Genomic DNA, 24,277 nt, shown 5'->3' with positions numbered 1-24,277 from the left:
CGTCAGGAAGTCCAGGATCCAGTTGCAGAGGGAGGTGTTTAGTTCCAGGGTCCTTAGCTTAGTGATGAGCTTTGAGGACACTATGGTGTTGAACACTGAGTTGTAGTCAATGAACAGCATTCTCACATAGGTGTTCCTTTTGTCCAGGTGGGAAAGGGCAGTGTGGAGTACAATAGAGATCAGCACCATCTGTGGATCTGTTGGGTGGTATGCAAATTAGAGTGGGTCTAGGGTTTCTGGGATGATGGTGTTGATGTGAGTCACGACCAGCCTTTCAAAGCTACCAACGTGAGTGCTACGGGTCGGTAGTCATTTAGGCAGGTTACATTTGGTGTTACAGATTCCATGATAGAAATATGAAGGTAACGGAGCCAACATATGTAACGTTTTACCGTAGCGTCTCCACTATAGCAGGAACTCTATGCCTCTTAACTGTCAATCACACTGTAAAAGCTGAACTTCTGTGATGTGCATTGAATAGGCAGTTCCTAAGCCGTCATTGAAAATAAGAATTTGTTCTTAACTGACTTGCCTAGTAAAATAAAATGCTAATGGTGATGACAACCATGTTGTCATGTCATCACCATTAGCATTTTATTTTACTAGGCAAGTCAGTTAAGAACAAATTCTTATTTCCAATGACCGCTTAGGAACTAAACGCATCCTGTCTCTTTCCTCTCACAGAAGCCCTGTTTATACCTGGTTCTAACATGCGTCCTTTGTCCTGATCTTGTCCACATTTCTTTTTGGACCGATGTAGACAAAACAAAGGACACATTGTGATCAGATCTTCCTGATCCCCTCTAGAGGTAGTCAGACACACACTGTGTCTGGATATTGTACAAGTGTAGACAGATCTGGACAGAAAAAACATTTAAATCATAAATATTCTAGGCCCCTAAAATGTGGCACCATTGATTGATTACATTTGTGTCTTGCAATAAATAAACATTATTTTTGAGCGGATTGCTTTGAAATAATTTGCCTAAATGAAGGGACCAGGAAATGTGGTCACAATGCAGACAGTGGATGGATAACAGACACTGTTAATACTTTGTGTAGACATATTTCTGTAAATATGGGCACAATCAGAATGTAGAGCAGATCAGAACAAAGCACCGGGTATAAACAGGGCCAGAGAGATCAGAAAAAACCACCAGGTATAAACGGGGCCAGAGAGATCAGAACAGACCACCAGGTATAAACGGGGCCAGAGATCAGAACAAACCACCAGGTATAAACGGGGCCAGAGATCAGAACAGACCACCAGGTATAAACGGGGCCAGAAAGATCAGAACAAACCACCAGGTATAAACGGGGCCAGAGAGATCAGAACAAACCACCAGGTATAACGGGCCCAGAGAAAACACCTGAATACACAAGAAATCACATTTACATTCTAGCACACCACAGAATAAGCCTGTGCCCCAAATGGCACCCTATTCCCTATATAGTGTGCTACTTTAGACCAGCGTAGTGCACTACAAGGAGACATCTGTATACTCTGTACAGCACGTTTCATTTAATAACACTCTGCATGTCTTGTTCAAACATCTTTCTCTTCATAGTAAAAAGCCCTGAACAATTCGCCAACGTAAGGTTATATATTTTTCTCATTTAGAAACATGACATAAACAGTCTCTTTTTATTTTGCATAAGCTGTCCGCAGTGACCATTCTTCATTAATTCCACAACACCTTCATTTACAAATAGCATTGTCATCATATTTAGAACTTGGACATGAAGACATTTGACAAACATTGTCTAAGGCACAAAGATAGAAGGTATTTGGCAGAGTGGTGACTCACAGAAGAGTCCTTCCAACACGTGAAGGGTTAAAACCACACATTTAGAAAAACCATGTGACAGGCAGACAAACAGGAAAAGAAAGCCCTGCCGCCCTCAGCTATGGTAGAGAGAGTCTCAGGTAGAGAGAGAGAGAGAGAGTCTCGGGTAGAGAGAGAGAGTCTCAGGTAGAGAGAGAGAGAGAGTCTCGGGTAGAGAGAGAGAGAGAGTCTCAGGTAGAGAGAGAGAGAGAGAGAGAGAGTCTCGGGTAGAGAGAGAGAGAGAGTCTCAGGTAGAGAGAGAGAGAGAGAGAGAGAGAGTCTCGGGTAGAGAGAGAGAGTCTCAGGTAGAGAGAGAGAGAGAGAGAGAGAGAGAGTCTCGGGTAGAGAGAGAGAGAGAGTCTCAGGTAGAGAGAGAGAGAGAGAGTCTCGGGTAGAGAGAGAGTCTCAGGTAGAGAGAGAGAGAGAGTCTCGGGTAGAGAGAGAGAGAGAGAGAGAGAGAGTCTCGGGTAGAGAGAGAGAGTCTCAGGTAGAGAGAGAGAGAGAGTCTCGGGTAGAGAGAGAGAGAGAGAGAGAGTCTCGGGTAGAGAGAGAGAGTCTCGGGTAGAGAGAGAGAGAGAGTCTCAGGTAGAGAGAGAGAGAGAGAGAGAGGATAGAGAGAGAGAGAGTCTCAGGTAGAGAGAGAGAGAGAGAGTCTCAGGTAGAGAGAGAGAGAGAGTCTCGGGTAGAGAGAGAGAGAGAGTCTCGGGTAGAGAGAGAGAGAGAGTCTCGGGTAGAGAGAGAGAGAGAGTCTCAGGTAGAGAGAGAGAGAGTCTCGGGTAGAGAGAGAGAGAGAGAGAGTCTCGGGTAGAGAGAGAGAGAGAGTCTCGGGTAGAGAGAGAGAGAGAGAGTCTCAGGTAGAGAGAGAGAGAGAGTCTTGGGTAGAGAGAGAGAGAGAGTCTCGAGTAGAGAGAGAGAGAGAGAGTGGGTAGAGAGAGAGAGAGGGTAGAGAGAGAGAGAGAGAGTCTCAGGTAGAGAGAGAGAGAGAGAGAGAGTCTCGGGTAGAGAGAGAGAGAGAGAGAGTCTCGGGTAGAGAGAGAGAGTCTCAGGTAGAGAGAGAGAGAGAGAGTCTCGGGTAGAGAGAGAGAGAGAGTCTCGGGTAGAGAGAGAGAGTCTCAGGTAGAGAGAGAGAGAGAGTCTCGGTAGAGAGAGAGAGAGAGAGAGAGTCTCGGGTAGAGAGAGAGAGAGAGTCTCAGGTAGAGAGAGAGAGAGAGTCTCGGGTAGAGAGAGAGAGAGTCTCAGGTAGAGAGAGAGAGAGAGTCTCAGGTAGAGAGAGAGAGTCTCAGGTAGAGAGAGAGAGAGAGTCTCGGGTAGAGAGAGAGAGAGTGTGTCCAGTCTATCAGGGCCAATATGTCTTGATGTGGGAGGTCCGTGATGGACCTGCCGTAGTGTAGTGTGTCCAGTCTATCAGGGCCAATATGTCTTGATGTGGGAGGTCCGTGATGGACCTGCCGTAGTGTAGTGTGTCCAGTCTATCAGGGCCAATATGTCTTGATGTGGGAGGTCCGTGATGGACCTGCCGTAGTGTAGAGTGTCCAGTTTGGTAAGAGACGTCTCTGGGGTGCAGACAGAGCCCTGTCCCAGTAGTTTGTCCTCTCATGGATGGTCAGGCTTAATGATGACCTTGATGCGCCTGTTGCAATGGTGTCCAGTCTGTCTCTATAACCTTCAAATATACATCTGGACCTCAAAGCCAGTTCCACTGCTTTAAAAAAAAATATTCCCCTCTAATCAAGGACTGATTTAGACCTGGGACAACAGGTGGGTGATTCCCCTCTAATCAGGGACTGATATAGACCTGGGACAACAGGTGGGTGATTCCCCTCTAATCAGGGACTGATTTAGACCAGGGACAACAGGTGGGTGATTCCCCTCTAATCAGGGACTGATTTAGACCAGGGACAACAGGTGGGTGATTCCCCTCTAATCAGGGACTGATATAGACCTGGGACAACAGGTGGGTGATTCCCCTCTAATCAGGGACTGATATAGACCTGGGACAACAGGTGGGTGATTCCCCTCTAATCAAGGACTGATTTAGACCAGGGACAACAGGTGGGTGATTCCCCTCTAATCAGGGACTGATTTAGACCAGGGACAACAGGTGGGTGATTCCCCTCTAATCAGGGACTGATATAGACCTGGGACAACAGGTGGGTGATTCCCCTCTAATCAGGGACTGATTTAGACCTGGGACAACAGGTGGGTGATTCCCCTCTAATCAGGGCCTGATTTAGACCTGGGACAACAGGTGTGAAATGAATTATCACGTAGAACAGGAAACCAGCAGTACTCCAGATCTCGTAGGGTCAGAGTTGAATATCCCTGCTCTAGACAATGTCTGCTGCAGTAATGTCCCAGACATCATGGTCTGTATGTCTTGATGATGTCTTTAATGGGACGTCTTTAATGGGCCTGCTGCAGTAATGTCCCAGTAATGTCCCAGACATCATGGTCTGTATGTCTTGATGATGTATTTAATGGGACGTCTTTAATGGGCCTGCTGCAGTAATGTCCCAGTAATGTCCCAGACATCATGGTCTGTATGTCTTGATGATGTCTTTAATGGGATGTCTTTAATGGGCCTGCTGCAGTAATGTCCCAGTAATGTCCCAGTCCTCTCATGGTCTGTATGTCTTGATGACGTCTTTAATAGGCCTGCTGCAGTAATGTCCCAGTAATGTCCCAGTAATGTCCCAGTCCTCTCATGGTCTGTATGTCTTGATGACGTCTTTAATGGGCCTGCGGCAGATAGGACAGCAGGCATTCACTTGTCTCTTCAGCTTTAGCCCACAGTTGTTACACAGACACATGTGTCCGCAGGTGTAGATGACCGTGTCCACTTCCTGGTCGAAACAGACGGTGCACTCCCCCTTCTTACCACCAGAAGGCAGCTCTGGGGCAGACAGGGTGGGGGAGACAGCGTGGGGGAGACAGGGTGGGGGAGACAGCGTGGGGGAGACAGGGGGGCTGAGAGGGGAGCTGGGGGCCGTCACTGAGGAGGAGATGGAGATAGGAGAGGTGTTAGAATGAGAGGAGGCCCTGGGAAACATTTTTACATAACTACTTCAAATCAAATCAAATCAAATTTATTTATATAGCCCTTTGTACATCAGCTGATATCTCAAAGTGCTGTACAGAAACCCAGCCTAAAACCCCAAACAGCAAGCAATGCAGGTGTAAAAGCAACTTGTTGAGTTTTATAACAGCTACTATAGAGCTACCTCACCTCTCATCACAAAGAACTGGTATAAACTACCTCACCTCTCATCACAAAGAACTGGTATAAACTACCTCACCTCTCATCACAAAGAACTGGTATAAACTACCTCACCTCTCATCACAAAGAACTGGTATAAACTACCTCACCTCTCATCACAAAGAACTGGTATAAACTACCTCACCTCTCATCACAAAGAACTGGTATAAACTACCTCACCTCACATCACAAAGAACTGGTATAAACTACCTCACCTCTCATCACAAAGAACTGGTATAAACTACCTCACCTCTCATCACAAAGAACTGGTATAAACTACCTCACCTCACATCACAAAGAACACAATGAAAGTGAAACTTGATTTGTTATGGTACGTCATCAATGAAACCACGTTGTGTTGCTACCATGCTGTGTTGTCATGTGTTGCTACCATGCTGTGTTGTCATGTGTTGCTACCATGCTGTGTTGTCATGTGTTGCTGCCATGCTGTGTTGTCATGTGTTGCTACCATGCTGTGTTGTCATGTGTTGCTACCATGCTGTGTTGTCATGTGTTGCTACCATGCTGTGTTGTCATGTGTTGCTACCATGCTGTGTTGTCATGCTGTTGTCATGTGTTGCTACCATGCTGTGTTGTCATGTGTTGCTACCATGCTGTGTTGTCATGTGTTGCTACCATGCTGTGTTGTCATGTGTTGCTACCATGCTGTGTTGTCATGTGTTGCTACCATGCTGTGTTGTCATGTGTTGCTGCCATGCTGTGTTGTTGTCTTAAGTCTCTCTTTATGTAGTGTTTTGTTGTCTCTCTTGTTGTGATGTGTTTTTTGTCCTATATTTACATTGTATTTATTTTTAATCCCAGGCCCCCGTCCCCACAGGAGGCCTTTTGGTAGACCGTCATTGTAAATAAGAATTTATTCTTATGTGACTTGCCTGGTTCAATAAAGGTTAAATACAATACCTCAAAATAAAAAGTTAGAACTGCCATCTCCACTGCACCTACAGACCGATACAGCATCTCTACCTACAGACCGATACAGCATCTCTACCTACAGACCGATACAGCATCTCTACCTACAGACCGATACAGCATCTCTACCTACAGACCGACAGCATCACCTACATCTCTACCTACAGACCGATCTCTACAGCATCTCTACCTACAGACCGATACAGCATCTCTACCTACAGACCGATACAGCATCTCTACCTACAGACCGATACAGCATCTCTACCTACAGACCGATACAGCATCTCTACCTACAGACCGATACAGCATCTCTACCTACAGACCGATACAGCATCTCTACCTACAGACCTATACAGCATCTCTACCTACAGACCGATACAGCATCTCTACCTACAGACCGATACAGCATCTCTACCTACAGACCGATACAGCATCTCTACCTACAGACCGATACAGCATCTCTACCTACAGACCGATACAGCATCTCTACCTACAGACCGATACAGCATCTCTACCTACAGACCGATACAGCATCTCTACCTACAGACCGATACAGCATCTCTACCTACAGACCTATACAGCATCTCTACCTACAGACCGATACAGCATCTCTACCTACAGACCGATACAGCATCTCTACCTATAGACCGATACAGCATCTCTACCTACAGACCGATACAGCATCTCTACCTATAGACCGATACAGCATCTCTACCTACAGACCGATACAGCATCTCCACCTACAGACCGATACAGCATCTCTACCTACAGACCGATACAGCATCTCTACCTACAGACCGATACAGCATCTCTACCTACAGACCGATACAGCATCTCTACCTACAGACCGATACAGCATCTCTACCTACAGACCGATACAGCATCTCTACCTACAGACCGATACAGCATCTCTACCTACAGACCGAGCATCTCTACCTAGCATCTCTACCTACAGACCTATACAGCATCTCTACCTACAGACCGATACAGCATCTCTACCTACAGACTCTACCTACAGACCTATACAGCATCTCTACCTACAGACCGATACAGCATCTCTACCTACAGACCGATACAGCATCTCTACCTACAGACCGATACAGCATCTCTACCTACAGACCGATACAGCATCTCTACCTATAGACAGACTATACAGCATCTCTACCTACAGACCTATTCAGCATCTCTACCTACAGACCGATACAGCATCTCTACCTACAGACCGATACAGCATCTCTACCTACAGACCGATACAGCATCTCTACCTACAGACCGATCTCTACAGCATCTCTACCTACAGACCGATACAGCATCTCTACCTACAGACCGATACAGCATCTCTACCTACAGACCGATACAGCATCTCTACCTACAGACCGATACAGCATCTCTACCTACAGACCGATACAGCATCTCTACCTACAGACCGATACAGCATCTCTACCTACAGACCGATACAGCATCTCTACCTACAGACCGATACAGCATCTCTACCTACAGACCGATACAGCATCTCTACCTACAGACCTATACAGCATCTCTACCTACAGACCGATACAGCATCTCTACCTACAGACCGATACAGCATCTCTACCTACAGACCGATACAGCATCTCTACCTACAGACCGATACAGCATCTCTACCTACAGACCGATACAGCATCTCTACCTACAGACCTATACAGCATCTCTACCTACAGACCGATACAGCATCTCTACCTACAGACCGATACAGCATCTCTACCTATAGACCGATACAGCATCTCTACCTACAGACCGATACAGCATCTCTACCTATAGACCGATACAGCATCTCTACCTACAGACCGATACAGCATCTCCACCTACAGACCGATACAGCATCTCTACCTACAGACCGATCTCTACAGCATCTCTACCTACAGACCGATACAGCATCTCTACCTACAGACCGATACAGCATCTCTACCTACAGACCGATACAGCATCTCTACCTACAGACCGATACAGCATCTCTACCTACAGACCGATCTCTACAGCATCTCTACCTACAGACCGATACAGCATCTCTACCTACAGACCTATACAGCATCTCTACCTACAGACCGATACAGCATCTCTACCTACAGACCGATACAGCATCTCTACCTACAGACCGATACAGCATCTCTACCTACAGACCGATACAGCATCTCTACCTACAGACCGATACAGCATCTCTACCTACAGACCGATACAGCATCTCTACCTATAGACCTATACAGCATCTCTACCTACAGACCTATTCAGCATCTCTACCTACAGACCGATACAGCATCTCTACCTACAGACCGATACAGCATCTCTACCTACAGACCGATACAGCATCTCTACCTACAGACCGATACAGCATCTCTACCTACAGACCGATACAGCATCTCTACCTACAGACCGATACAGCATCTCTACCTACAGACCTATACAGCATCTCTACCTACAGACTGATACAGCATCTCTACCTACAGACCGATACAGCATCTCTACCTACAGACCGATACAGCATCTCTACCTACAGACCTATACAGCATCTCTACCTACAGACCGACATAGCATCTCTACCTACAGATATATACAGCATCTCTACCTACAGACCTATACAGCATCTCTACCTACAGACCTATACAGCATCTCTACCTACAGACCTATTCAGCATCTCTACCTACAAACCGATACAGCATCTCTACCTACAGACTGATACAGCATCTCTACCTACAGACCGATACAGCATCTCTACCTACAGACCTATTCAGCATCTCTACCTACAGACCGATACAGCATCTCTACCTACAGACCGATACAGCATCTCTACCTACAGACCGATACAGCATCTCTACCTACAGACCGATATAACATCTCTACCTACAGACCTATACAGCATCTCTACCTACAGACCGATACAGCATCTCTACCTACAGACCAATACAGAATCTCTACCTATAGACCTATACAGCATCTCTACCTACAGACCTATACAGCCTCTCTACCTACAGACCGATACAGCATCTCTACCTATAGACCTATACAGGCATCTCTACCTACAGACCTATACAGCATCTCTACCTACTGACCGATACAGCATCTCTACCTACAGACCGATACAGCATCTCTACCTACAGACCTATACAGCATCTCTACCTACAGACCTATTCAGCATCTCTACCTACAGACCGATACAGCATCTCTACCTATAGACCTATACAGCATCTCTACCTACAGACCTATACAGCATCTCTACCTACAGACCGATACAGCATCTCTACCTATAGACCTATACAGCATCTCTACCTACAGACCTATACAGCATCTCTACCTACAGACCGATACAGCATCTCTACCTATAGACCTATACAGCATCTCTACCTACAGACCTATACAGCATCTCTACCTACAGACCTATACAGCATCTCTACCTACAGACCTATTCAGCATCTCTACCTACAGACCGATACAGCATCTCTACCTATAGACCTGTACAGCATCTCTACCTACAGACCGATACAGCATCTCTGCTACTCTCCCCCTTGCTCTGTTCTACTCAGGTATTGCTGCTGGCACTTTAATGGCTCATTGTTATATTTAATGTAATTACCATGTGTTTGGTACCGTTCCGCTCACTCCATTCCAGACATTATTATGAGCCGTCCTCCCCTCTCACCAGCATCAAATCAATTTGGAATTCAGGCTGTTGGAATAAGTGGAATAACATGGAATAACATGGAATAAGTCAAGGGGTATGAATACTTTCTGATGACACTGTATTTTCATAGTGAAACGCCCTGAAAAATAAGCCAACATACGGTTCAATGTTCCTCATTTAAAAACATTTTTATACAGTCTTCTTATTTTTGTTACTGCGTCCAGTGAGCTTCAACCTGGAAAGTTCCGTTGTTTCCTTGTCAACTGGAAGGTTCTGGATGACAGGCTGAAATGTGGAGAAACTGGTTCTGCAGAAACCATGACGTCTGGTTGTTGTTTTTCTTTAGTCAATAAGATTTCTACAGCGGGAATGGAAAACAATGTTCTTTAAAATACAAGAGGTCAAGTGACATGTTGTGATTGACAAAGTGGTGTCTCTTGATTTAGGATGGTTATCACTTCTCAATGCAGAGGCTGCCCCCTAGGGGTGAATTCACTAAACGCATCCTGTCTCTTTCCTCTCACAGAAGCCCTGTTTATACCTGGTTCTAACATGCGTCCTTTGTCCTGATCTTGTCCACATTTCTTTTTGGACCGATGTAGACAAAACAAAGGACACATTGTGATCAGATCTTCCTGATCCCCTCTAGAGGTAGTCAGAAACACATTGTGATCAGATCTTCCTGATCCCCTCTAGAGGTAGTCAGAAACACATTGTGATCAGATCTTCCTGATCACCTCTAGAGGTAGTCAGACACACATTGTGATCTGGATATTCCTGATCACCTCTAAGTGTAGACAGATCTGATCAGAAAAAATCATTTAAATCATAAATATTCTAGGCCCCTAAAATGTGGCACCATTGATTGATTACATTTGTGTCTTGCAATAAAGATAAACATTATTTTTGAGCCGGAGTTGCTTTGAAATAATTTGCCCCTAAATGAAGGGACACAGGAAATGTGGTCACAATGCAGACAGTGGATGGATAACAGACACTGTTAATATTTAGTGTAGACATATTTCTGTAAATATGGTCTTGCACAATAAAATGTAGAGCAGATCAGAACAAATTTGCAAATGGGGATAAACAGGGCCAGAGAGATCAGAATGGAAACCACCAGGTATAAACGGGGCCAGAGAGATCAGAACAGACCACAGGTATAAATGGGGCCAGAGAGATCAGAACAAACCACCAGGTATAAACGGGGCCAGAGAGATCAGAAAAAACCACCAGGTATAAACGGGGCCAGAGAGATCAGAACAGACCACCAGGTATAAACGGGGCCAGAGATCAGAACAAACTACCAGGTATAAACGGGGCCAGAGAGATCAGAACAAACCACCAGGTATAAACGGGGCCAGAGAGATCAGAACAAACCACCAGGTATAAACGGGGCCAGAGAGATCAGAACAAACCACCAGGTATAAACGGGGCCAGAGAAAACACCTGAATACACAAGAAATCACATTTACATTCTAGCACACCACAGAATAAGTCTGTGCCCCAAATGGCACCCTATTCCCTATATAGTGTGCTACTTTAGACCAGCGTAGTGCACTACAAGGAGACATCTGTATACTCTGTACAGCACGTTTCATTTAATAACACTCTGCATGTCTTGTTCAAACATCTTTCTCTTCATAGTAAAAAGCCCTGAACAATTCGCCAACGTAAGGTTATATATTTTTCTCATTTAGAAACATGACATAAACAGTCTCTTTTTATTTTGCATAAGCTGTCCGCAGTGACCATTCTTCATTAATTCCACAACACCTTCATTTACAAATAGCATTGTCATCATATTTAGAACTTGGACATGAAGACATTTGACAAACATTGTCTAAGGCACAAAGATAGAAGGTATTTGGCAGAGTGGTGACTCACAGAAGAGTCCTTCCAACACGTGAAGGGTTAAAACCACACATTTAGAAAAACCATGTGACAGGCAGACAAACAGGAAAAGAAAGCCCTGCCGCCCTCAGCTATGGTAGAGAGAGTCTCAGGTAGAGAGAGAGAGAGTCTCGGGAGAGAGAGAGAGAGAGAGAGTCTCGGGTCTCGAGAGAGAGAGAGTCTCAGGTAGAGAGAGAGAGAGTCTCAGGTAGAGAGAGAGAGAGAGTCTCAGGTAGAGAGAGAGAGAGAGAGAGAGAGTCTCGGGTAGAGAGAGAGAGAGAGTCTCAGGTAGAGAGAGAGAGAGAGTCTCAGGTAGAGAGAGAGAGAGTCTCGGGTGAGGAGAGAGAGTCTCGGAGAGAGAGAGTCTCAGGTAGAGTCTCGGGAGAGTAGAGAGAGAGAGAGAGAGAGAGTCTCGGGTAGAGAGAGAGAGAGAGAGAGTCTCAGAGAGAGAGAGAGAGAGTCTCAGGTAGAGAGAGAGAGAGAGTCTCAGGTAGAGAGAGAGAGAGAGTCTCAGGTAGAGAGAGAGAGAGAGAGAGAGAGAGAGAGTCTCGGGTAGAGAGAGAGAGTCTCAGGTAGGTAGAGAGAGAGAGAGAGAGAGTCTCGGGTAGAGAGAGAGAGAGAGAGTCTCGGGTAGAGAGAGAGAGTCTCAGGTAGAGAGAGAGAGAGAGAGTCTCGGGTAGAGAGAGAGAGAGAGAGAGAGAGTCTCGGGTAGAGAGAGAGAGAGAGTCTCGGGTAGAGAGAGAGAGAGTCTCAGGTAGAGAGAGAGAGAGAGTCTCGGGTAGAGAGAGAGAGTCTCAGGTAGAGAGAGAGAGTCTCAGGTAGAGAGAGAGAGTCTCAGGTAGAGAGAGAGAGAGAGTCTCGGGTAGAGAGAGAGAGAGTGTGTCCAGTCTATCAGGGCCAATATGTCTTGATGTGGGAGGTCCGTGATGGACCTGCCGTAGTGTAGAGTGTCCAGTTTGGTAAGAGACGTCTCTGGGGTGCAGACAGAGCCCTGTCCCAGTAGTTTGTCCTCTCATGGATGGTCAGGCTTAATGATGACCTTGATGCGCCTGTTGCAATGGTGTCCAGTCTGTCTCTATAACCTTCAAATATACATCTGGACCTCAAAGCCAGTTCCACTGCTTTAAAAAAAAATATTCCCCTCTAATCAAGGACTGATTTAGACCTGGGACAACAGGTGGGTGATTCCCCTCTAATCAGGGACTGATTTAGACCTGGGACAACAGGTGGGTGATTCCCCTCTAATCAGGGACTGATTTAGACCAGGGACAACAGGTGGGTGATTCCCCTCTAATCAGGGACTGATTTAGACCAGGGACAACAGGTGGGTGATTCCCCTCTAATCAGGGACTGATATAGACCTGGGACAACAGGTGGGTGATTCCCCTCTAATCAGGGCCTGATTTAGACCTGGGACAACAGGTGTGAAATGAATTATCACGTAGAACAGGAAACCAGCAGTACTCCAGATCTCGTAGGGTCAGAGTTGAATATCCCTGCTCTAGACAATGTCTGCTGCAGTAATGTCCCAGACATCATGGTCTGTATGTCTTGATGATGTCTTTAATGGGACGTCTTTAATGGGCCTGCTGCAGTAATGTCCCAGTAATGTCCCAGACATCATGGTCTGTATGTCTTGATGATGTCTTTAATGGGACGTCTTTAATGGGCCTGCTGCAGTAATGTCCCAGTAATGTCCCAGACATCATGGTCTGTATGTCTTGATGATGTCTTTAATGGGACGTCTTTAATGGGCCTGCTGCAGTAATGTCCCAGTAATGTCCCAGACATCATGGTCTGTATGTCTTGATGATGTCTTTAATGGGATGTCTTTAATGGGCCTGCTGCAGTAATGTCCCAGTAATGTCCCAGTAATGTCCCAGACATCATGGTCTGTATGTCTTGATGATGTCTTTAATGGGACGTCTTTAATGGGCCTGCTGCAGTAATGTCCCAGTAATGTCCCAGACATCATGGTCTGTATGTCTTGATGATGTCTTTAATGGGATGTCTTTAATGGGCCTGCTGCAGTAATGTCCCAGTAATGTCCCAGTAATGTCCCAGACATCATGGTCTGTATGTCTTGATGATGTCTTTAATGGGACGTCTTTAATAAGCCTGCTGCAGTAATGTCCCAGTAATGTCCCAGTCCTCTCATGGTCTGTATGTCTTGATGACGTCTTTAATAGGCCTGCTGCAGTAATGTCCCAGTAATGTCCCAGTAATGTCCCAGTCCTCTCATGGTCTGTATGTCTTGATGACGTCTTTAATGGGCCTGCGGCAGATAGGACAGCAGGCATTCACTTGTCTCTTCAGCTTTAGCCCACAGTTGTTACACAGACACATGTGTCCGCAGGTGTAGATGACCGTGTCCACTTCCTGGTCGAAACAGACGGTGCACTCCCCCTTCTTACCACCAGAAGGCAGCTCTGGGGCAGACAGGGTGGGGGAGACAGCGTGGGGGAGACAGGGTGGGGGAGACAGCGTGGGGGAGACAGGGGGGCTGAGAGGGGAGCTGGGGGCCGTCACTGAGGAGGAGAAGGAGATAGGAGAGGTGTTAGAATGAGAGGAGGCCCTGGGAAACATTTTTACATAACTACTTCAAATCAAATCAAATCAAATCAAATTTATTTATATAGCCCTTTGTACATCAGCTGATATCTCAAAGTGCTGTACAGAAACCCAGCCTAAAACCCCAAACAGCAAACAATGCAGGTGTAAAAGCAACTTGTTGAGTTTTATAACAGCTACTATAGAGCTTTCATAAAGTCTGTTTATAACAGCTACTATAGAGCCTTCATGAAGTCAGTTTATAACAGCTACTATAGAGCCTTCATGAAGTCAGTTTATAACAGCTACTATAGAGCCTTCATGAAGTCAGTTTATAACAGCTACTATAGAGCCTTCATGAAGTCAGTTTATAACAGCTACTATAGAGCCTTCATGAAGTCAGTTTATAACAGCTACTATAGAGCCTTCATGAAGTCAGTTTATAACAGCTACTATAGAGCCTTCATGAAGTCAGTTTATAACAGCTACTATAGAGCCTTCATGAAGTCAGTTTATAACAGCTACTATAGAGCCTTCATTTATAACAGCTACTATAGAGTCAGTTTATAACAGCTACTATAGAGCCTTCATGAAGTCAGTTTATAACAGCTACTATAGAGCCTTCATGCCTTCTACTATAGAGCCTTCATGAAGTCAGTTTATAACAGCTACTATAGAGCCTTCATGAAGTCAGTTTATAACAGCTACTATAGAGCCTTCATGAAGTCAGTTTATAACAGCTACTATAGAGCCTTCATGAAGTCAGTTTTATAACAGCTACTATAGAGCCTTCATGAAGTCAGTTTATAACAGCTACTATAGAGCCTTCATGAAGTCAGTTTATAACAGCTACTATAGAGCCTTCATGAAGTCAGTTTATAACAGCTACTATAGAGCCTTCCTTCATGAAGTCAGTTTATAACAGCTACTATAGAGCCTTCATGAAGTCAGTTTATAACAGCTACTATAGAGCCTTCATGAAGTCAGTTTATAACAGCTACTATAGAGCCTTCATGAAGTCAGTTTATAACAGCTACTATAGAGCCTTCATGAAGTCAGTTTATAACAGCTACTATAGAGCCTTCATGAAGTCAGTTTATAACAGCTACTATAGAGCCTTCATGAAGTCAGTTTATAACAGCTACTATAGAGCCTTCATGAAGTCAGTTTATAACAGCTACTATAGAGCCTTCATGAAGTCAGTTTATAACAGCTACTATAGAGCCTTCATGAAGTCAGTTTATAACAGCTACTATAGAGCCTTCATGAAGTCAGTTTATAACAGCTACTATAGAGCCTTCATGAAGTCAGTTTATAACAGCTACTATAGAGCCTTCATGAAGTCAGATAACCTTCATGAAGTCAGTTTATAACAGCTACTATAGAGCCTTCATGAAGTCAGTTTATAACAGCTACTATAGAGCCTTCATGAAGAGCCTTCATGAAGTCAGTTTATAACAGCTACTATAGAGCCTTCATGAAGTCAGTTTATAACAGCTACTATAGAGCCTTCATGAAGTCAGTTTATAACAGCTACTATAGAGCCTTCATGAAGTCAGTTTATAACAGCTACTATAGAGCCTTCATGAAGTCAGTTTATAACAGCTACTATAGAGCCTTCATGAAGTCAGTTTATAACAGCTACTATAGAGCCTTCATGAAGTCAGTTTATAACAGCTACTATAGAGCCTTCATGAAGTCAGTTTATAACAGCTAGCTATAGAGCCTTCATGAAGTCAGTTTATAACAGCTACTATAGAGCCTTCATGAAGTCAGTTTATAACAGCTACTATAGAGCCTTCATGAAGTCAGTTTATAACAGCTACTATAGAGCCTTCATGAAGTCAGTTTATAACAGCTACTATAGAGCCTTCATGAAGTCAGTTTATAACAGCTTTACTATAGAGCCTTCATGAAGTCAGTTTATAACAGCTACTATAGAGCCTTTTATAACAGCTACTATAGAGCCTTCAGTCAGTTTATAACAGCTACTATAGAGCCTTCATGAAGTCAGTTTATAACAGCTACTATAGAGCCTTCATGAAGTCAGTTTATAACAGCTACTATAGAGCCTTCATGAAGTCAGTTTATAACAGCTACTATAGAGCCTTCATGAAGTCAGTTTATAACAGCTACTATAGAGCCTTCATGAAGTCAGTTTATAACAGCTACTATAGAGCCTTCATGAAGTCAGTTTATAACAGCTACTATAGAGCCTTCATGAAGTCAGTTTTATAACAGCTACTATAGAGCCTTCATGAAGTCAGTTTATAACAGCTACTATAGAGCCTTCATGAAGTCAGTTTATAACAGCTACTATAGAGCCTTCATGAAGTCAGTTTATAACAGCTACTATAGAGCCTTCATGAAGTCAGTTTATAACAGCTACTATAGAGCCTTCATGAAGTCAGTTTATAACAGCTACTATAGAGCCTTCATGAAGTCAGTTTTATAACAGCTACTATAGAGCCTTCATGAAGTCAGTTTATAACAGCTACTATAGAGCCTTCATGAAGTCAGTTTATAACAGCTACTATAGAGCCTTCATGAAGTCAGTTTATAACAGCTACTATAGAGCCTTCATGAAGTCAGTTTATAACAGCTACTATAGAGCCTTCATGAAGTCAGTTTATAACAGCTACTATAGAGCCTTCATGAAGTCAGTTTATAACAGCTACTATAGAGCCTTCATGAAGTCAGTTTATAACAGCTACTATAGAGCCTTCATGAAGTCAGTTTATAACAGCTACTATAGAGCCTTCATGAAGTCAGTTTATAACAGCTACTATAGAGCCTTCATGAAGTCAGTTTATAACAGCTACTATAGAGCCTTCATGAAGTCAGTTTATAACAGCTACTATAGAGCCTTCATGAAGTCAGTTTATAACAGCTACTATAGAGCCTTCATGAAGTCAGTTTATAACAGCTACTATAGAGCCTTCATGAAGTCAGTTTATAACAGCTACTATAGAGCCTTCATGAAGTCAGTTTATAACAGCTACTATAGAGCCTTCATGAAGTCAGTTTATAACAGCTACTATAGAGCCTTCATGAAGTCAGTTTATAACAGCTACTATAGAGCCTTCATGAAGTCAGTTTATAACAGCTACTATAGAGCCTTCATGAAGTCAGTTTATAACAGCTACTATAGAGCCTTCATGAAGTCAGTTTATAACAGCTACTATAGAGCCTTCATGAAGTCAGTTTATAACAGCTACTATAGAGCCTTCATGAAGTCAGTTTATAACAGCTACTATAGAGCCTTCATGAAGTCAGTTTATAACAGCTACTATAGAGCCTTCATGAAGTCAGTTTATAACAGCTACTATAGAGCCTTCAAAGTCACGTGCGTGTAACTGACCCAGGGAGGACTCGGAGGAGGATCTGTTGACGCTGAAGGCCAGGTCAGAATCACTGTCGTCTGGACTACTACTGCTACTACTGGTCTGGGAGGAAAGGAAGGAAGGGCTGGACTGGAGCGTGCCTGGAACACAGCGACAGAGACACACACGCAGTAAACATCGATTTGTCACGCTCCACAGTGGGAAATGACCTTTCAATGTCAAGCACGCTATAATGTCTCTGTCTCTCGCTATAATGTCTCTGTCTCTCACTATAATGTCTCTGTCTCTCGCTATAATGTCTCTGTCTCTCGCTATAATGTCTCTGTCTCTCGCTATAATGTCTCTGTCTTTCGCTATAATGTCTCTGTCTCTCGCTATAATGTCTCTGTCTCTCGCTATAATGTCTCTGTCCCTCGCTATAATGTCTCTGTCTCTCGCTATAATGTCTCTGTCTCTCGCTATAATGTCTCTGTCTCTCGCTATAATGTCTCTGTCTCTCGCTATAATGTCTCTGTCTCTCAGCTATAATGTCTCTGTCTCTATAACATAATGTCTCTGTCTCTCACTATAATGTATCTGTCTCTCGCTGTAATGTCTCTGTCTCTATAACAGCTATAATGTCTCTGTCTCTCGCTATAATGTCTCTGTCTCTTTATAACAGCTATAATGTCTCTGTCTCTCACTATAATGTCTCTGTCTCTCGCTATAATGTCTCTGTCTCTATAACGCTATAATGTCTCTGTCTCTATAACAGCTATAATGTCTCTGTCTCTCGCTATAATGTCTCTGTCTCTCGCTATAATGTCTCTGTCTCTCACTATAATGTATCTGTCTCTCGCTGTAATGTCTCTGTCTCTCGCTATAATGTCTCTGTCTCTCGCTATAATGTCTCTGTCTCTCGCTATAATGTCTCTGTCTCTCGCTATAATGTCTCTGTCTCTCGCTATAATGTCTCTGTCTCTCGCTATAATGTCTCTGTCTCTCGCTATAATGTCTCTGTCTCTCGCTATAATGTCTCTGTCTCTCGCTGTTTATAACATAATGTCTCTGTCTCTCGCTATAATGTCTCTGTCTTTCGCTATAATGTCTCTGTCTCTCGCTATAATGTCTCTGTCTCTCGCTATAATGTCTCTGTCTCTCGCTATAATGTCTCTGTCTCTCACTATAATGTCTCTGTCTCAAGCTATAATGTCTCTGTCTCTCGCTATAATGTCATCTTCGTCTCTGTGACACAAACACGTTACGTTCTACTTTAACAACTAGACTTTGCAAGATTATTAAATCTCTTTTTTTTCAAGAGAAGGAAAGAAATATAGACTGGTTTTATATCCTAGTTTGGTTAGATGGAGAGTTACATCTCTTTTTCAATTGAGACCTAATCTCAGTACAGCTATAAAACAGTGTGTTGCAATCTCTGATGGTACAGAACAGCAAACAGAGCGATGACAGACTGGTGAACTGCATCGTGGGTGATAGCCATAAAACTACATCACATAAATTATCTGTTCAGTAAGTCATACAATAGCTAACAACACTACATCAGATATATTATTACGTCATCAGACAGCTAGATTTCAAACATTTTAAAGGAAAATAGTTTTATTGGAGTAATTTGTACAGTGTTATAAAGCCCCTAGGGAGCTGTAATTCATCTGGGTGGTCGGCTGGGCTGACCGAGCGAGAGAAAGAGGGAGAGAGAGAGGGGGGGGGGGTATATAAGGGAGCAGTTGGTGGGAGAGAGCAGATAAGTCACATCCTAAAATAACCCAGAGGGGAACAGAGAGGACCATGGGAGCGTCATCACTACGCACCAGCATTCCTCTGGGTCTGGGAAAGAATGAAAAAGAACTGGGAACTGAAGGGATTGTTGGAAACCAGGAAGCTGAGGGTGTGACTACTGTGTACTGGTACACTTTCTGACCCGTACTTTGTCCATGACATAGCCCATACGGTACAAGCATTCAGTAATGGTATAGGATTTCTGCTGATATACTGAAAACATTGCTGAAAACATTGAGTCTGTTGATGTCTCCATGCAGGGTAAAGAAGGCCCAGAGTGTCTGTGATGAGTATTTATATACAGTATCTATATGATATAGTATGCAGTGCCTTCGGAAGAATTCAGACAACTTGACTTTTTCCAAATGTTGTTACGTTAAATCCTTATTCTAAAATGGATTAAATAAATAAACAATCCTCATCAATCTACACACAATACCTCATAATGACATCACAATACCCCATAATGACATCACAATACCCCATAATGACATCACAATACCCCGTAATGACATCACAATACCCCATAATGACATCACAATACCCCATAATGACATCTGTCTCTACCCTGTCATAATGACATCACAATACCCCATAATGACATCACAATACCCCATAATGACATCACAATACCCCATAATGACATCACAATACCCCATAATGACATCACAATACAGAACCCCATAATGACATCACAATACCCCACATAATGACATCACAATACCCCATAATGACATCACAATACCCCATAATGACATCACAATACCCCATAATGACATCACAATACCCCATAATGACATCACAATACCCCATAATGACATCACAATACCCCATAATGACATCACAATACCCCATAATGACATCACAACACCCCATAATGACAAGAACAACAACAAACCATAATGACATCACAATACCCTTTGTCCATAATGACATACACAATACCCCATAATGACATCACAATACCCTGATAATGACATCACAAAGACCCAGAGTGTCTGTGATAATGACATCACAATACAGTGCCCATAATGACATCACAACTACCCCATAATGACAAATCCTTATTCAAAATGGACCCCATAATGACAATCACAATACCCCAAATGACATCACAATACCCCATAATGACATCACAATACCCCATAATGACATCACAATACCCCATAATGACATCACAATACCCCATAATGACATCACAATACCCCATAATGACATCACAATACCCCATAATGACATCACAATACCCCATAATGACATCACAATACCCCATAATGACATCACAATACCCCATAATGACATCACAATACCCCATAATGACATCACAATACCCCATAATGACATCACAATACCCCATAATGACATCACAATACCCCATAATGACATCACAATACCCCATAATGACAGTAATAACAGGTTTTTTAGAAAGTTTAACAAATTTATAACACTTTTTTTTTTAAATACCTTATTTACATAAATATTCAGACCCTTTGCTATAAGACTCAAAATTGAGCTCAGGTGCATCCTGTTTCCATTGATCATCCTTGAGATGTTTCTACAACTTGATTGGAGTCCACCTGTGGTAAATTCAATTGAGTGGACATGATTTGGAAAGGCAAACACCTGTCTATATAAGGTCCCACAGTTGACAGTGAATGTAACAGCAAAAACCAAGCCATGAGGTTGAAGGAATTATCCGTAGAGCTTCGAGACAGGATTGTGTCGAGGCACAGATCTGGGGAAGGGTATCAAAATATTTCTGCAGCATTGAAGGTCCCCAAGAAGACAGCGCCCTCAATCATTCTTAAATTGAAGAAGTTTGGAATCACCAAGACTCTTCCTAGAGCTGGCCACCCGGCCAAACTGAGCAATCGGGGGAGAAGGGCCTTGGTCAGAGTTCCTCTGTGGAGATGGGAGAACCTTCCAGAAGGACAACCATCTCTGCAGCACTCCACCAATCAGGCCTTTATGGTAGAGTGGCCAGACAGAAGCCACTCCTCAGTAAAAGGCACATGACAACGACCCGAAGCACAAAGCCAAGACAACGCAGGAGCGGCTTCGGGACAAGTCTCTGAATGTCCTTGAGTGGCCCAGTCAGAGCCCGGACTTAAACCTGATCGAACATCTCTGGAGACCTGAAAATAGCTGTGCAGCGACACTCCCCATCCAACCTGACAGAGCTTGAGAGGATCTGCAGAGAAGAATGGGAGAAACTCCCCAAATACAGATGTGCCAAGCTTGTAGCGTCATACCCAAGAAGACTAGAGGCTGTAATCGTTGCCAAAGGTGCTTCAACAAAGTACTGAGTAAAGGGTCTGACTACTTATGTAAATGTTATATTTTCATTTCTTATAGTGTATGTGAATAACCTACCCAGTATCCTGAGTCTGTTGACCGCTCCATGCAGGGTAAAGAAGGCCCAGAGTTTCTGTGATGAATCGACACACAGCAGCCTCCCTCTGGCCGCCCCGTTGACCCCATGATGCACCTCACCGCTGGGTGTCAGGCTGAAGGACAGAACGTCCCCGGAGCAGGGCATGGGGAAGCCGCGGTACACCACCCAGTACTCCTTCCTGTCCAGCAGCACCTCTGGGTCGGCAGGAAGTTCCCCAGCATGGAGGGACCCCGGATCGCAGGAGGTCAGTCCGAAAAGGAGCGCCCCGAAGTAGGGCAGGCCGAGATGACCGACCTCGACGTAGAGCGTCTCCCTGACCCTTAGTGGGCGATCTGAGAACACAAGAGTCCTCGAAGACTCAAGGAAGTGGATACACGCTGCAGAGCGGTCAGCTGACAGGATGACGTCCGGGCCACGGACTGGATGGAAGTGGAGGTCGGTGTCGAGCGGCGAGGGGAGCCCAGCTCGGACCAACCTCGGGGTGGAGAATGGGACGGATGATGATGATGTTATGGAGGAGGAAGATGTGGTACAACAGGGGATCATCTGGCTGTAGTTGTTGAGCTGTAAGGTGTCAGAATCCAAAACACATTTATTCCCCAGGTACATTTACACGACCGTTCAAAAGTTTGGGGTCACTTAGAAATGTCCTTGTTTTTGAAAAGAAAGCAAATTTTTTTGTCCAATAAAATAACATCAAATTGATCAGAAATACAGTGTAGACATTGTTAATTTTGTTAATGACAACATTAGTGTCTGTGTTCTCTTGCCCATCTTAATCTTTTCTTTTTATTGGCCAGTCTGAGATATGGCTTTTTGTTTGCAACTCTGCCTAGAAAATCAGCATCCCGGAGTCGCCTCTCCACTGTTGATGTTGAGACTGGACAGAGGAACTCTGCCTAGAAGGTCAGAATCCCGGAGTCACCTCTCCACTGTTGACGTTGAGACTGGACAGAGGAACTCTGTCTAGAAGGTCAGAATCCCGGAGTCACCTCTTCACTGTTGATGTTGAGACTGGACAGAGGAACTCTGTCTAGAAGGCCAGCATCCCGGAGTCGCCTCTCCACTGTTGACGTTGAGACTGGTGTTTTGCGGGTACTTTTTAATGACGCTGCCAGTTGAGGACTTGTGAGGCGTCTGTTTCTCAAACCACACACTCTAATGTACTTGTCCTCTTGCTCAGTTGTGCACCGGGGCCTCCCACTCCTCTTTCTATTCTGGTTAGAGCTAGTTTGTGCTGTTCTGTGAAGGGAGTAGTTCACAGCATTGTACGAGATCTTCAGTTTCTTGTGAATTTCTCACATGAAATAGCCTTCATTTCTCAGAACAAGAATAGACTGACGAGTTTCAGAAGAAAGTCATTTGTTTCTGGCCAGTTTGAGCCTGTAATCGAACTCACAAATGCTGATGCTCCAGATACTCAACTAGTCTAAAGGCCAGTTACATTGCTTCTTTAATCAGAACAACAGTTTTCAGCTGTACTAACATAATTACAAAAGGGTTTACTAAAGATCAATTAGCCTTTTAAAATGCTAAACTTGGATTAGCTAACACAACGTGCCATTGGAACACAGGAGTGATGGTTGCTGATAATGGGCCTCTGTACTCCTATGTAGATATTCCATTAAAATCTGTCGTTTCCAGGTACAATGGTAATTTACAACATTAACAATGTCTACACTGTATTTCTGATCAGTTTGATGTTATTTTAATGGACCAAAAATGTGCTTATCTTTCAAAAACAAGGACATTTCTAAGTGACCCCAAACGACAGAATATATAGACCATAAACACAAATACAGACAGAATATATAGACCATAAACACAAATACAGACAGAATATATAGTAAATTAACACAAATTTAAAAGACAGAATATGTAGTTGATAAACACAATATACAGACAGAATATATAGACAAACAACTTACAGAATTTGAGCTGTAGTTCGCAGTGGCCATCTTCGCAGTGGCTTTGTTGTTGAGCTGTAACGTGGCCATCTTCGCTGCGGCCTGGTTGTTCTCTAGCTGGTTGTTGTTGTAGTTTGCGGAGTCGTGGCTGCTCTGAGGGAGGTAGGCACTGAGACGGGCCGCAGACAGACAACTGGACCCGACACTCTCTGCAAACTTGCTCTCTGGGAGGAGAGAGAGCAAGGGGAGAGGGAAAAGAGGTAGAGTGAGAGAGGGGGAGAGGGAGAGAGAGGGACAGGAGAGAGAGGGGCAGGAGAGCATGGGAGAGAAGAGAGAGGGACAGAGAGAGGAAGAGGGAGGGAAAGAGAGGGGAAGGAGACAGAGGGGCAGGAGAGAGAGAGATAGGGGGAGAACAAGATAAGGTAGGTGAGCAGTAGGTTCTATTAAAGAGACTACTCATTCACTAGCAACATCGTTCCATCTGGAGCAAAGCAGAATAATGATAGTCAAGTCAAATGTTAAGTATTTTTGGACTGAAGATAACAAGCCCATAGAGCTTTACGTTACTCTAAATGAAGGAACTCCTATGCAAAAATACTTTAGAGGGAAAATAGCAGAGGTGAGGGAGATGGTCTGGTATGTTCTGAGAACTATTCCTTATGTAGCCTCAAACCCAGAACCCAGCCTAGACTCCAGCCCAGACCCCAGCCCAGAACCCAGCCCAGAACCCAGCCCAGACCCC

At 44.0% G+C, this 24,277-nt stretch overlaps 1 protein-coding gene and 1 long non-coding RNA gene across 3 annotated transcripts in view; both read right to left on the bottom strand.

Annotated features, from left to right (window-relative positions):
• Nucleotides 1-1,507: 1,507 nt before the first annotated feature.
• Nucleotides 1,508-10,429, bottom strand: LOC135572281 (uncharacterized). The gene is made up of 2 exons (XR_010464187.1): nt 9,620-10,429; nt 1,508-4,818 (listed from the first exon to the last, which is right to left on the bottom strand). It is a non-coding gene; the product is annotated as an uncharacterized LOC135572281 (long non-coding RNA).
• A 1,668-nt stretch (nt 10,430-12,097) lies between these two features.
• Nucleotides 12,098-24,277, bottom strand: part of neurl1b (neuralized E3 ubiquitin protein ligase 1B) — a 58,308-nt gene continuing 46,128 nt past the window's right edge. The window contains exons 4-7 of one of the 2 annotated variants that reach the window (XM_065020003.1): nt 23,557-23,759; nt 21,607-22,192; nt 17,472-17,594; nt 12,098-14,088 (exon numbers count right to left, since the gene is read on the bottom strand). In XM_065020003.1, coding sequence (XP_064876075.1) covers nt 13,799-14,088; nt 17,472-17,594; nt 21,607-22,192; nt 23,557-23,759 — 1,202 coding nt within the window. In that variant the 3' untranslated portion in view covers nt 12,098-13,798. The remainder of the gene's footprint in view (nt 14,089-17,471; nt 17,595-21,606; nt 22,193-23,556; nt 23,760-24,277) is intronic. The other variant, XM_065020004.1, reaches the window with a different exon arrangement.

Source organism: Oncorhynchus nerka, linkage group LG6, assembly GCF_034236695.1.
Source record: "Oncorhynchus nerka isolate Pitt River linkage group LG6, Oner_Uvic_2.0, whole genome shotgun sequence".
Classification (NCBI taxonomy): Eukaryota; Metazoa; Chordata; class Actinopteri; order Salmoniformes; family Salmonidae; genus Oncorhynchus; species Oncorhynchus nerka.
Note: the sequence above shows the minus strand (reverse complement) of the source record. Positions and strands in the feature narration are given on the sequence as shown.